This window comes from Ursus maritimus, unplaced genomic scaffold (genome assembly GCF_017311325.1).
Source record: "Ursus maritimus isolate PB19 unplaced genomic scaffold, ASM1731132v1 scaffold_23, whole genome shotgun sequence".
NCBI lineage: Eukaryota > Metazoa > Chordata > Mammalia > Carnivora > Ursidae > Ursus > Ursus maritimus.
This window is the reverse complement of record NW_024424786.1, coordinates 36,217,171-36,230,499: the sequence shown is the minus strand read 5'-3', so window position 1 is coordinate 36,230,499 and position 13,329 is coordinate 36,217,171. Positions and strand designations below refer to the sequence as shown.

The following is a 13,329-nucleotide window of genomic DNA, read 5'->3' as shown; positions in this document are numbered from 1 at the left end:
TTTAAATTCCAATTCATTTACATGCAGTGTAGTATGAGTTCCAGGTGTAGAATCTAGTGACTCGGGGTGCCTGGGTGGCACAGCGGTTAAGCGTCTGCCTTCGGCTCAGGGCGTGATCCCGGCATTATGGGATCGAGCCCCACATCAGGCTCTTCTGCTATGAGCCTGCTTCTTCCTCTCCCACTCCCCCTGCTTGTGTTCCCTCTCTCGCTGGCTGTCTCTCTCTCTGTCAAATAAATAAAATCTTTTAAAAAAAATTTCTCCAAATTACAGGAGCCGTGAGTTGTTTGCATTCTCGAAACATGAGGCAATTAATTTGCAAGTAGAAGAGCTTATTCTTCTAACTCAGAGGCATTCTCTCATTTTCTAGATGAGCCAAATCATGATTGGCTTGATGAATATTTGAATGTGGATTACGGCAAAGCCTTCCTTTCTGTGTTCTGCCTCTCTGCTTGCAATTGAAAATTCCTACATTTTCCTTGGGGAACCAATCTTTGTAAGTAAATTGGAATCACTCTGATTTTTCTAGTAGTTAGAATATATACACGTTCCGGGTCGCCTGGGTGGCTCAGTCGTTAAGCGTCTGCCTTCAGCTCAGAGCATGATCCCGGCATTCTGGGATCGAGCCCCACGTCAGGCTCCTCCACTATGAGCCTGCTTCTTCCTCTCCCACTCCCCCTGCTTGTGTTCCCTCTCTCGCTGGCTGTCTCTCTCTCTGTCAAATAAATAAAATAAAATCTTAAAAAAAAAAAAAAGAATATGTACGTGTTCCTAGGACTTGTTTCATACATGGTTTTTGAGCACAGAATTTGGGGAAGCATATTGAGAACCATTCAGTTCTAGGAGAAAAGATTCCAGATGGTATATTCATAGATTAAATCACTTAACTCTATTCTTGTATCCAGTTAGCTCTATCTGGAACTCTGTCTATTGTGGCTGGAGATAAAATTACAGAAAAGATGGTTAGTTTCTCTATGCTTTGAGAAAATTAAGAGTCAGAATAGGCCAACCTGTGTTTCCAAAATGACCAAGCTGTTTCAACTTCTCCGGTGTGTCTTCAGTTGAGACTGAGTTGAGGTTCCAGAATGATTCTTTCCCCAGAATTCCCCAGAATTCTCTTCTGGCTTATATGGGGAAATTCCATAGTAGTGGATAGCAAATTCTTCCATAACGTTTCATAAATTTCAATTCATGATACTTTCATTTTAAATGTAGTGCACACACATGTATAATCATTTGTCAGTTAAAGAATGTGAAATAAGAACCCATTTTCTGAATCTCTTGCAGATATATGTCAGCCTAGGATGAATACTGTGAGTGCCATATTAGCAGAAGTATGGCTAATAAGCACTGTGGTCAGTTCAGACAGATTCATTTATGACATGCAAAACATATTAGATGATTTGCTCATTGTTGTAAGGATTTCCGGATCTAGTGAAAAGATCTCCCGATGCTTACACATATACAACATGACTTCCAGAATTTATTCTCAAGGCAGGTGGCAGAAAAGCATAGGTTACCCCTGAAAGACCACTTGAAGGAAGAAGGCCAGGGCCTTGGCCCTGATTGGATACATTTCTCTATGCTGTAAGTTACTGGTCAGGTGAAGACATGTATATCGGGTGAAACTAACTAAAACCTTTATTTAGGTGAGAGAAGAATGGATGCCAATGAATTCATTCAATGAATTTGATCCCTGTCTCCAAAAGGTAAAAAATGAAAAGTCTAGGTGTTTTTTCCTTTCAGAACAATGACAAAGTCCAAGATTCTCTCTGCAGACATCACATGGGACCTATCCTGCACTGATACACTGAGGACCTAGTCGAGATTGCTATGAAGTGCAGAAGGGTTGTTAAGATGTTCCAAATCACATAAGTGTCAATAAAGCAATGTTTGCTAATCAGCAGTTTTCATGTTTCAGTTTTCGTGTTAGTGACATCAGGAAAGACACAGATAATCAGGAGCTCATGTCGTTGTGTGAATACAACTGCAAATTTGAGCATCTGTATACTATAGTGGTTAATGATGCTGCCCATTGACTTATATTTCATCTGTAGTGGAAGCCAGGGTAGAATATTTCATCCCCATTGAGAAATGTCAATCATTTATGAAGGAGAGCAAGCAGGGTCAATGGCAGAAACTCACTTTGCTCAATCCTTCAATCTTTTCTTTATATATGATTTTATTTTATTTTTTTAAGAGTTACTTAAATTTTTTTTAAGTTGTATTTATTTAAGTAATCTCTACACCCAACATGGGGCTCAAACTCAAGATCAAGGGTCACACACTCTTCTGACTGAGCCAGCCGGGCACCTCTCTATACATGATTTAATTGGCAGGGAATTATGATTTTGAGGTGCATTCTCTTTGTGCTTGGACTTGTCAACTCAGTGTCTCTGCACTTAGATGCAAGTGCTGTCTGCTATGATGTGAGCTCAGTGAGTGTCTGTGATCCAAAGGACTTGGCATGTGTTCTAGAACATTCTCTGCCGTTTTTATATTTACCTCTTTATTGCTATTAGGTAGTACAAAGCATATAAAAGTCCCGTTTCATGTTACACAACCATATGAGAAGACCCTAGTGCTCAGTTTTGCCCCTAGGATCCACGTGCAGAAGATTGGACTAGGCGCGAATTGAGGAGGTGCCTACATAGGTGTAGATGTTTGGATCAGAACAAGACAAAAGTAGCCCCAAGAAGGATCCGTAAGATATTGGGAGATCTAAGGCCATGAGCAAGAGAAACACCACATGCTCATCTGTTGTGTGTCCTGGTTTCTCCACAGTTGGTAGTTGACTTATCTCCCAACAAGTGTGGACTCCCCATAACATCTCCATTAGCATGATTATGATGGCGTGGCTTCCCAACCCACTTCAGTTGTGTGATATACCTCTTGAATGAGCAACTCCTATTTTGTTCTAGTTTGTGCTCTTGAAAATATATCAGTGTCTACCAAAGAGGGGCTGAAGTGTCCTCAGCAATATGAAGGTCATAGGTCTGTTAATGTTGACTTTGCTAGGGTCACTTACGCTTTCCATCAATGTATTACCTTTGAACATAATGAATCGAGCATACAATGCTTATGCCGTCAGGACTGTCATCATGTTACAGCCTTCTTAGACGAAGAAAGAGACACATCAGGAAGTCTGTTGAAGATTTAGGACACTGGTCTGCTCCTGCAGAGCATGTCTCAGGACACTGATCTGTACAATTTCTGGAAAGTCATTCATTTCAGACCATACTGTGAATGCTACTTGGAGTTAGGGATTAGGCCATCTGTGTCAGAGTGTGAATTTTCTGATGCACTCTCCACAAAACTATGAAATAGAAATAATTAAAAATAAACCCCATCCTTTTTGGGGGGGATTTTTATAATAATTTTTTGTTATGTTATGTTAGTCACCAAGAAATAAACCCCATCCTTAACACCTCACCTTGTAGTAGGCTCCCCTGTTACTTAGGTCTTTGGACTTGGACCCAAACTATACATTGGCTCTCTGGTCTCCAACTTGCTGATTGTGGAACTTGGGACTTCTCAGCCTCCATAATCACATATGCCAAAATCCGTATAATAAATGTCATTGTCCATATCAGTGCATCTTATTGGTTCTATTTCTCTGGAGGACCCCGATTAATACAAATAGACCTGTATCATGAAAAGAAATTGAATTCATAATTAAAAGGCTTGTCATGCAGAGAAGACTGGGTGGAGACAGCTTGGCTGGTCAATTCTATCAAACGTTCAATGAAGAAATAATACCAATATTACGCAAACACTTTCTGAAAATTGAGGAGGAAGATAAACTTCAAAGTTTATTTTTGAGGCAAGCAGTAACCAGCTCTTAACTCCCAAAACAGATGAAAATATTATAAGAAAATAAAATATGGATATATTTACGTGAACTTAGACCCATAGATCCCTACCAATATTAATAAATTAAACCCAGCAACCTATAAAAAGTATGTCATAACCACCCAGGTTTATGCCAGCTGTGCAAGGTTGTTTTACACCTTTGAATAAAGGAGAGAAACCATACGGTCATTACAATAGGTGGAGAAAAAGCTGTTGAAAGAGGTCAAACTCCTTTCGTAACAGAACTTTTCAGCAAATTAAAGAATATTCTGAAAATTCCTCAAGTTAAGAAAAGGCAGAGCAGGGCTCGTTTCGGCAGCACAGATACCAAAATTGGAACAACACAGAGAAGATTCGCATGGGTTCTGAGCAAGGATGACACTCAAGTTTGTGAAGAAAAGGCAGAGTGTTCCTTTGGATGGATTTGAAACACTAACAAGAAGAGGAACATTTAACCCTTCTTTTACACAGTTGTAGACAGACGCAAGGATAGGAAAAGAACATCTTTTCCCCCATTAAAAGCTTTACCTCAAATTATTATGCTTTGAAGGAAGGCCGGGGTGGTGGTACAGAGATTCTCCATCATTCATGATGGTAACCATGGGCAAGTACCAGGAAAGAACCCAGAGGAATCACACAGTGGAGAAGATGACAGATTTCTACGTTCTTTCTAAGTTAAAGGATAATTTAGCCAAGGTTATAGATTATGCAAGAGCTCCCTTATACTGTTGGAGAATATAATTTCGGAGATGTGGGCAAATAGCACATTACTCCCATCTTTGGATTTCCTGACATGGGCTTTATAAATATTGTGTGCTATTTGTCTATTATTATTTGTCAAGTAGTAGAAATGGGAGTAAGGAAGCTCACGTCACCGCAGAGGAACCGGCATTGTTAGCAAAACATACAAAGTATAATTTGGGAGCCAGGAGAGTAAAAACTCCATATTTACGGAAAAATCCCATATTTTCTATTAAAGGTGAGGATTTCTATGGGCAAATTAAGGTTTTATTTGTAAATCAAAATATATCCCCAAACAGAAAGCACAGGCTTCATTAGCAAGGTCTTTGGGGGAATGGTGGGTAAATAGGAATTAAGATTTGCCCTCACACTGAGAAAAGAGTGTGCAAAGGGTTGGCACTCGAGACCGTGGCTACCTGAACAGCAGAGATAAGTGGTTATCTCCATCAACATCATGCATTTTACCCCATCATAGAAACCCATCTGCAAGAAATACACAGCAGAAAGATGCCTTTTAGGGTGATGTATCATTATCTCTTCATACAACAGGGAGTTCCGTCTTATTGAGCAAAACCTGCGTATATCAAATTCCCGCAGCCTGCAGAGCCTGCTAGAGACACAGGGCATAAATTGCTTGCTGCTTTGGGGGAATGTCCTTGGAAAGACTCTGAGACCAACTCTGAGCTACTGATGTTCCTCGGTCCTGTATGAATATCTAGTTAAGACTGAATATTGTTTTAGGACAGAGGTATGTATTTTTCTTTTCTTTGTATTTACATGGGTATTCCTTTGGCCTGTAAGAGGGCATGTCAATTCCATGCCAGTCCCTAAGACTCATACAAGTTTTCCTGGAATTGTTCCATGGGAGGAAACCACAGCAGTGGAATAATCTTATAAAAACTACTTTTTATAAAACTAGTTACTTGAGAAGGATATCGACATCTCAGGGAATTTTTTTCCATAAAACAAAAATGCTTGAGTCGCTAGTAACAAACTTAATGTTACAATTTTATAGACCCATAGAACCATCCAGATTGTGCTTTGAAACGATCTCAGCCATGTAATCATTTTCAAAAGACAGAAAACAATTGGCCTAAAAATCATATACTAGCTAGACCTTGTGACGCAGAGTACTTTTCTAGTGGTCCTTAGGTCTGGCTTGCTAGGTTTTTTAGTGCTGCTTTTTTAAATTTTATGTAATGAATGATTACTTTGACATTTTTTGAGTGTGTGTCAATGAAAGAACTTTGATCCCAAAGGAGGATGTTCTTGATCTGGAATTATATCCTCTGCATAGTCATTACTCTAACTGTGAAAAAGTATATGACATTGAGTGGACTCCCAGTTCCAAAGACTGCTTTGTAATCAGGTATCAATGAAAAAATATTTTTTAGGATGTTGACTTTACCATCATGAAAAGTGAGTCATAGTTTGTTCAGAGAAACATGATATTTTTGCTTCAGATATGATTAATAATAGGGGACAGGATTAAAGATTTTTTAAAAAAGTAAATAAGATAGTAAGGGCAGTATCATACTAATAATGTTATCAAGATATAAGAAAAAATGCACATTTGTTTCCATACCTAATGTAGATCTTCTTTGGTAACAAAAACAGAGATTTTGAGCATGAGAAGATAATGTTCAGTAACTATCATTGAAACAAAGGTAGGAATAAAGTCAGAATATCATGAAACAATTCTATATAAAGGATCACTGGCCTGCATTAAACACAAATGCAAATTCAACATCTAAATACTAGCTTTCAAATGTGCATGACTTTTCCCTCCCATTTTGCATTTGAAAGTTATTACAGTGGACCCTGAACAACACAGGGGGCTTTGGACACCCTTCCCACAGTAGAAAACCGACTATAACTTTGGACTCCCCCAAAACTTAACTGCTAGTAGCCCAGTGTTGACTTAGCAATAACATAAACAGTCAATTAACACATACATTTTATGTGACATGTATTATATACTATATTCTTACAATAAAGTAAACTAAAGAAAAGAAAATGTTACTAAGAAAGTCATAAGGAAGAGAAAATACATTTTTAGTACTGTACTATTGGACTATAAAAATCCACATATACGTGGATTGAAACTGCAAGGTTCAAAACTATGTTGTTCAAGGTTCAAGTGTATACAGTGTTTCCTTTTTTGTTTGGTTGGGGCTTTTTGGTCAATCTCCTCAGAATAAAAGACATTAATTTCTGTAAAAGAACCATCAGATTTTACAGAACTTAATAAAGGTAGGTAGAAGAAATACCTGTTTCATCATTATTGTTTTAATATATTTTCCCGATAAATTCGAACACACCTGCACACCATACAGCCAGAAATTTTTATACTGAATTCGAGAGGAAAAGTGAAATTGTAGCTCCGTGGACCATAGCAAATTTCCCATGATTTCACTTGAAAGAGAAATATACACGAAGCGGAGTATCCATTTGCCATCACGATGAAGACAGAAAAGGCGATACTATTTTTTGTTTATACTCAGGATGGTCCGTGTGTTCAAATAAAAAAAGAAGATTTCTTGCTGTCGGAGAAGGAAAGCATTCCTAATATGTGGGTGTTTTGCATAACATTTCTGTAGGTAGATCACAAGTAGAAAAGCAAAGGTTTGAAGGCTCAGGCAGACGTGGTTCCAAGCCACCTCCCCAGCTCTGTCAGCGCAAAGACACGTGGTGAGTTGTGCCTAGTTTGTGTGATAACTTAGTTGTGTGTCGTTGGTGTGGTCGTTGGTGTGGTGAGTTAATCAGGGGCATCAGGAGGAAGCAAACGCTGGGTCTAAGAGCGTGCCTGTTACCTTGTGGCTTGTTGAGTCAACTGCTGTGAGTTCTTAAACTCCAGCAAGAGCCTGAACTCAGAGACAAAACAAAAATAACTATACCAGATACGACCTAGGAACAGAGGTGTAAATGAAAGAATTCTACCCAGCAAAACAAAGAAACAAAGAAACAAATCCTTCGTTGTCTCCCCGTGGGGCGGGAATACCAGGACTAGCAGGCAATATTTATTTTCAGCTTCATGGTCAAGATGGTCAACGTTATGTCAAGACCAAAGGATCCCTAAGACACACGCACTCAGGCTAAGATCCTCAGCTTCCTATAACGTAAGTTTACACTGCTTACATAGCCTTTCTGGATCTCAATATAAGGGAGAGTATGTCATTCGGAACTGCCGAGGTACGTTGCTAATTACTTAATAAATGTCAGATTTCCCACCCTTCAAAATGGAAACAATTGCATGGCCTGTTCCTTACATGTAGCACAGTGCCTACCTTTGACTTTAAAATGTGCGTGAACACTAACTACTGCGTGGAATCAAAGAGACTAGTCCTTTTACCTGATCTTTCTGGGCAGCCCATGCTTCCCACGTGTTGTGACTGCACACCGCCCGTGACGGGAGCAGCGCTTGTGAAGACCAACGGCATCGAGGGACACGACTATGGGTCTTCAACGAAGAGATCCAGCCATCCACCAGGGCCGGTCTGGGCCAATGCCTTTCCCTCACGAGGCACAGAACAACCTGCAGAATTTTCTCAAGGGGAAGCCAGTTATTCTTGGGGTAAGTACAGTGAAGGTCAGCTAAGGATTTTGAGGTGGCTTGTGTTCCCCTGAATTTGCTCTGGATCAAAGCTACACGATTACCTGAGAGAAGAGTTTGGAGTGGTCCCACGAATTCCCGTATCAAGAGGAAAATAGGACTTTTAAATAAGAAACCACGTTGGCCAAGTAGCCAAATCACCAAACTGTTTTATATTTGGGAACGCTGAATAAAAACGTAAGCACTGATCACGGACTTCTCCAAATTAAAGGAAGCTTGAGTCATTTACAACCCCCAACTGTGGGGCAAATGATTCTTTTTTTTTTTTAAAGATTTTATTTATTTATGTGACAGAGAGACAGCCAGCAAGAGAGGGAACACAGCAGGGGGAGTGGGAGAGGAAGAAGCAGGCTCATAGTGGAGGAGCCCGATGTGGGACTGGATCCCGGAACGCCGGGATCACACCCTGAGCCGAAGGCAGACGCTCAACGACTGCACTACCCAGGCGCCCCGGCAAATGATTCTAAAAGTAAACCTCAGTCCTCCTAACTCAGAGACATTCTGTCATTTTCTAGGTGAGCCAAATCATGATCGGCCTAATGAACATTTGCCTGTGGATTATGATAAAGGTCTTCCTTTCATTCCACCAACTACATCTAGCACTAGAAAACAGTGCACATACCTTCATTTTCCTTTTGGGACCAATTTTTGTAAGTAAATTGGTATCCCTTTGATTTCTGTATTACTTAGAATTTATGTAAAATCCTTAATAGTTATCATTTAGAAGCACGAAATTTGGGGGGAAGTTTTGAGAAGTATTTAGTGTTAGGAAAAAGGACGACAGAATCATGTATCTGCAGGCTAACTCTTCACACTTTATCTTTGTACAGTTACTTTTATCTGGAACTGTGTCCATTGTGTCTGGAAAGAAGACGACAAAACAGATGGTACGTTTATCTACAGTTTCAGAAAATTCAGAGGCATAGCGTAGACCAGCCTTCGTCTCCAAAATGATCAAGCTGTCTCCGATTCCCAGGTTTTTCTTTGCCTTGAGTTGAGATCCCAGAATGATTCCTTCCCTATTCCCCACAGGTCACATTGTCTCTATCTGGCTCAGATGAGAAATTACCCCATCGCAGATAGCAACCCTGTGCATAATTTTTACGAATTTCAATTTTCTTTGAATTTTAAATAAAATGCACACATATGTACAATCACTTGCCAGGTCCAAGAACAGGGACTCAGTTTCTGATTCTATTTCACATCTGTGGCAGCATTGGGGCAAACACCGTGGCTGCCATATTAACAGGACTGTCACTAATAATCCTTGCAATCAGAGTGACCATATCCTATCACCTCTTATCAAGCGTATCAGCTGGTTATTTCATGACTGTAAGTATTGAAAAATTCAGTGACAAAATCTCCTGATATTTATCCATAGATACAAAACTCCTTGCAGATGTCTTTCTCATCATAGGTGGGCAATAGGGCACCACTTAAAACTTGAAGAAAAAGGTCAGGGCCTTGACCCTGAGTGAATAAATATCTCTGAACTATGAATTATTGGTGATGTTAGGACTTAAGCACATCAGGTGAAGCCAAATAAAATCCTTGTTTTAGGTAAGATCAGAATGGGTGCCAACGAATTCACTCAGTGATTGTAATTGCTGTCTTCACTAAGGTAAAGAGAAGTCTACATGTTCAGTCCATTCAGCACAATGATAGACAAAGTCCAGGATCCTTTCTAGAAAGTATATATTTAACAAAAGCAACACTGATCTACTGATCATATGGTGAAAATTACTATGAGATATAAAGGGATCCTAAAACATTCTAATTTGGGGGGGGGCGCCTGGGTGGCACAGCGGTTAAGCGTCTGCCTTCGGCTCAGGGCGTGATCCCGGCGTTCTGGGATCGAGCCCCACATCAGGCTCTTCCGCTATGAACCTGCTTCTTCCTCTCCCACTCCCCCTGCTTGTGTTCCCTCTCTCGCTGGCTGTCTCTGTCTCTGTCAAATAAATAAATAAAATCTTTAAAAAATAAATAAATAAAACATTCTAATTTTTGGACACCTCAATAAGGCATGGTTTGCAGATGTGCAGGCTTTTGATTGGTTGGTTATGTTGAGAAAAAAAGTGCACAACAGGATCTCACTTCATTTGTGTGAAAATTATAAATAAATGAAATTGCAAATTGGGGGGTCTGTAAATTAGAGTAATTATGTGTAACTCCACCCAGATTCTATCTGAAGGTGAAGCCAGAGTGGGATACTTTACTACCATTGACAGTCTGTGAGAGAGCACGCAGGGCCCGTGGCGGAGTTCCCTTGCTCAGTCCTTCCCTCTTTCCTCCCCGCGGGCTTTGACTTTGCAGGGGATTACGTTTCTGAAGCTCATCCTCGTCCTCCTGGGACTCGTCACCTCAGTGCTGCTGTCTGCGTTTGGATGCAGCGCTGTCTGCTGTGATGTGACCTCAGTGAGTACCTGTGATCCAGAGGACTTCAACTGTGTTCTAGGATATTCTTTGCCACTTTCACATTTACCTCTTTAAGTTTTACTGAACCGTTCAAAGCGTACAAAACATCCAAGACCCTCCGTCACATGAGGAGCCCGTCACATTCTGTTTGCCACTAGTGGCCACGTGCGTAAGATTAGACTGGGCACTAGAGGAAAGTTGCTGGGCTGGACGTAGATGTTTATGTCAGAAAGAGAAGAGTAGGAACACCTGGGTGGCTCAGTCAGTTAAGCATCTGCTTTTGGCTTGGGTCATGATCCCGGGGTCCTGGGATCGAGTCCTACATCGGGCTCCTTTCTTAGCGGGGAGTCTGCTTCTCCCTCTGCTTGCTGCTCCCCCTGCTTGTGCTCTCTCTCTCTCTCCCTCTGGCAGATAAATAAATAAAATCTTTTAAAAAAAAAGAAAAAAAGAAAGAAAGAAAGAAAGAAAGAAAGAAAGAAAGAAAGAAGAAAGAAAGAGAAAGAAAGAAAGAAAGAAAGAAAGAAAGAAAGAAAGAAAGAAAGAAAGAGAAGGGTGGCCCCAAGGAGGGTCTGTGCATTAAGAGAACTAGGGCCATGGGCAAGTGAAATGTCGTATCATATCATGAAATGTCATCTACTGGGTGGTCTTCCTCTACAGGTGGTTGTCGACTTATCCTCCAATGAGTGTGGACTTCCCATGGCTACTCTTTCTCATGACTATGATGAGGTGGCTTTCCAACCCACTTAGTTGTTTGATATGTCAACTTTCGAACCATTCCTGGATTTACTCTAATTGTATTATTGGGAGTAAATCAGTAATCAGGCAGTGAACAGCCTTCAGCGTTCTCAAGGGGAGAGAAAGTCACAGATTTGCTGACGTTGACTCCGCTGTGGTCTCCTACTCTACCCCCAATTATGATTACATTTGGACATGATAAATAAAGCCTATGATTCATCAGCATCACCACTGGCGTCATCTCACACCCTTCGTAATATGAAAAAAGGGAACATACCAGAAAGGTTGTAGGTATTTTGAGACTCTGGTCTGGCCTTGGAGGATAGGTACCAGAACCACTGACTTACATAATTTCTGAGAAGCCATTCATCTCGGACTGTAATGCTAGCGCTGTACAGGGAGTTGTACCATAGGCCAGCTGTGAGATCATGTTGTTACCGACACTTTCCCTAACGAGTACAAATTTCCATGAAATAAATGAATTAAAATAAACCCTGCTCTTACCCTTTCACCTTGAAGTAGTCGTCATTCCTTTTATTTTTCCATCTCTACCATGAAGATTTGACATCACGAAGTCAGTTACGGTCTTTTAACCTCAGGGTCCTATAAAACCAATCCAATGAGTAAAGTGTGACTGATGTTTTAAATCGGAAAATACAGGGGCACCTGGTGGCTCAGTCGGCTAAGCATCTGCCTTCGGCTCAGGTCATGATCCCAGGATCCTGGGATGGAGTCCTGCATCCAGCTCCCTTCTCAGCAGAGAGCCTGCTTCTCTCTTCCTCTGCCCTCTCCCCTCTCCCCACTGGTGCTCTCTCTCTCTTTCACTCTCTCTCATTCTCTCAAATAAATGAGTAAAATCTTTTTTTAAAAAAAAGGAACGTACACACACTTTCTGCACACAGGTTCTGCTTTTTCCGTGATTGATGCCCCGCAGGTCCTTAGTCTCCTTTGCTTCATGGATCCTGATACAGCCTGAAATAACCCACACACTACTTGACAAGGGCACAGTCATCGTCACATTTTGACTTTTTTGAAAGGCCTGTAACACTATCAAGTTTGTAAGCTGTAGTCAAAGTCATAGGTGGCCTCTCTTAGGATATGTCTAACCAAAATTTAAGGTGGTGCTAGCAGATGGCTTAATACAATCCTGCCTGTACCACCTGCAAGAGGATGAGACACTGGCAATCACGGTATGATTCTGACTTAACTGTTGTCACAGTTTGAGAGCATGCTGTCAACTACTATATAGTAATTGGCACTTAACACTGTCTTAGACGGTAGACTCTGATCTATGGGGACAAAAAAAATGTAGAAAAAACATCCAATTATGGTCTAACAAATTAAACTTTATCTCTTATCTTTTTTAAATGATTTTTTTCAGAAAGCCAAGTCTACTCTACACTACTCAACTGGATTTTTTTAAAGATTCTTTAGGATTTTCTATATATAGATTGTATCTTCAATAGGGATATTTATATTTCTTAATTTCCAAACTGTAGGTCTTTTCTTTCTTTTCTTGCCATATTACATTGGCTATGACTTCCAGTAGATGTTGAACAGGACTGAGGAGGGAAGATACACTAGTATTGGGAGACAAGGGAGTATATTTAGTAGGTCACCATTGGGTATGTTGTAACTGTAGGTTTTTGTATATGGCTTTTTCCAGATAATGGGAATTACCCTCTATTCCTAGTTTCTTGAGAGTTTTTTCTTTATCATGAATAAATAAGTTTTGTCAAATAGATTTTCTGTATCTTGAGAAGATCATATGGGCTTTTGTATTTATTCTGATAATATGATGAATTGTATACATTGATTTTTTTTCTTCAACCAGTGTTGCTTTCTTGAAATAAGCCCCATTAGTTGTGGTGTATTATACTTTGTTTGGATTTGATTTGATAAAATTTTAAGTATTTTTGCATCTATATTGAAAGTTATTGCTATGTAGTTCTTACGACATCTTTGTCTTATTT

General features: G+C 40.2%; 1 protein-coding gene and 1 non-coding gene across 3 annotated transcripts; both read left to right on the top strand.

The window, feature by feature from the left end:
- The first annotated feature begins 4,155 nt into the window (after nucleotides 1-4,155).
- Nucleotides 4,156-4,262, top strand: LOC121104847. The gene has a single exon (XR_005837223.1). It is a non-coding gene; the product is annotated as a U6 spliceosomal RNA (small nuclear RNA).
- A 968-nt stretch (nucleotides 4,263-5,230) lies between these two features.
- Nucleotides 5,231-11,867, top strand: LOC103661313 (membrane-spanning 4-domains subfamily A member 4A-like). Of its 2 annotated transcripts, XM_008689025.2 has the most exons (8): nucleotides 5,231-5,341; nucleotides 7,194-7,284; nucleotides 7,624-7,712; nucleotides 7,963-8,167; nucleotides 8,722-8,856; nucleotides 9,037-9,093; nucleotides 10,520-10,621; nucleotides 11,279-11,867. In XM_008689025.2, exons 4-8 carry the CDS (start codon nucleotides 8,048-8,050, stop codon nucleotides 11,366-11,368), a joined length of 504 nt encoding a protein of 167 aa, XP_008687247.1. In that variant the 5' UTR covers nucleotides 5,231-5,341; nucleotides 7,194-7,284; nucleotides 7,624-7,712; nucleotides 7,963-8,047; the 3' UTR covers nucleotides 11,369-11,867. The 2 variants fall into 2 exon arrangements, with proteins under 2 accessions (XP_008687247.1, XP_008687249.1); XM_008689027.2 differs by lacking the exon at nucleotides 10,520-10,621.
- Nucleotides 11,868-13,329: the final 1,462 nt, after the last annotated feature.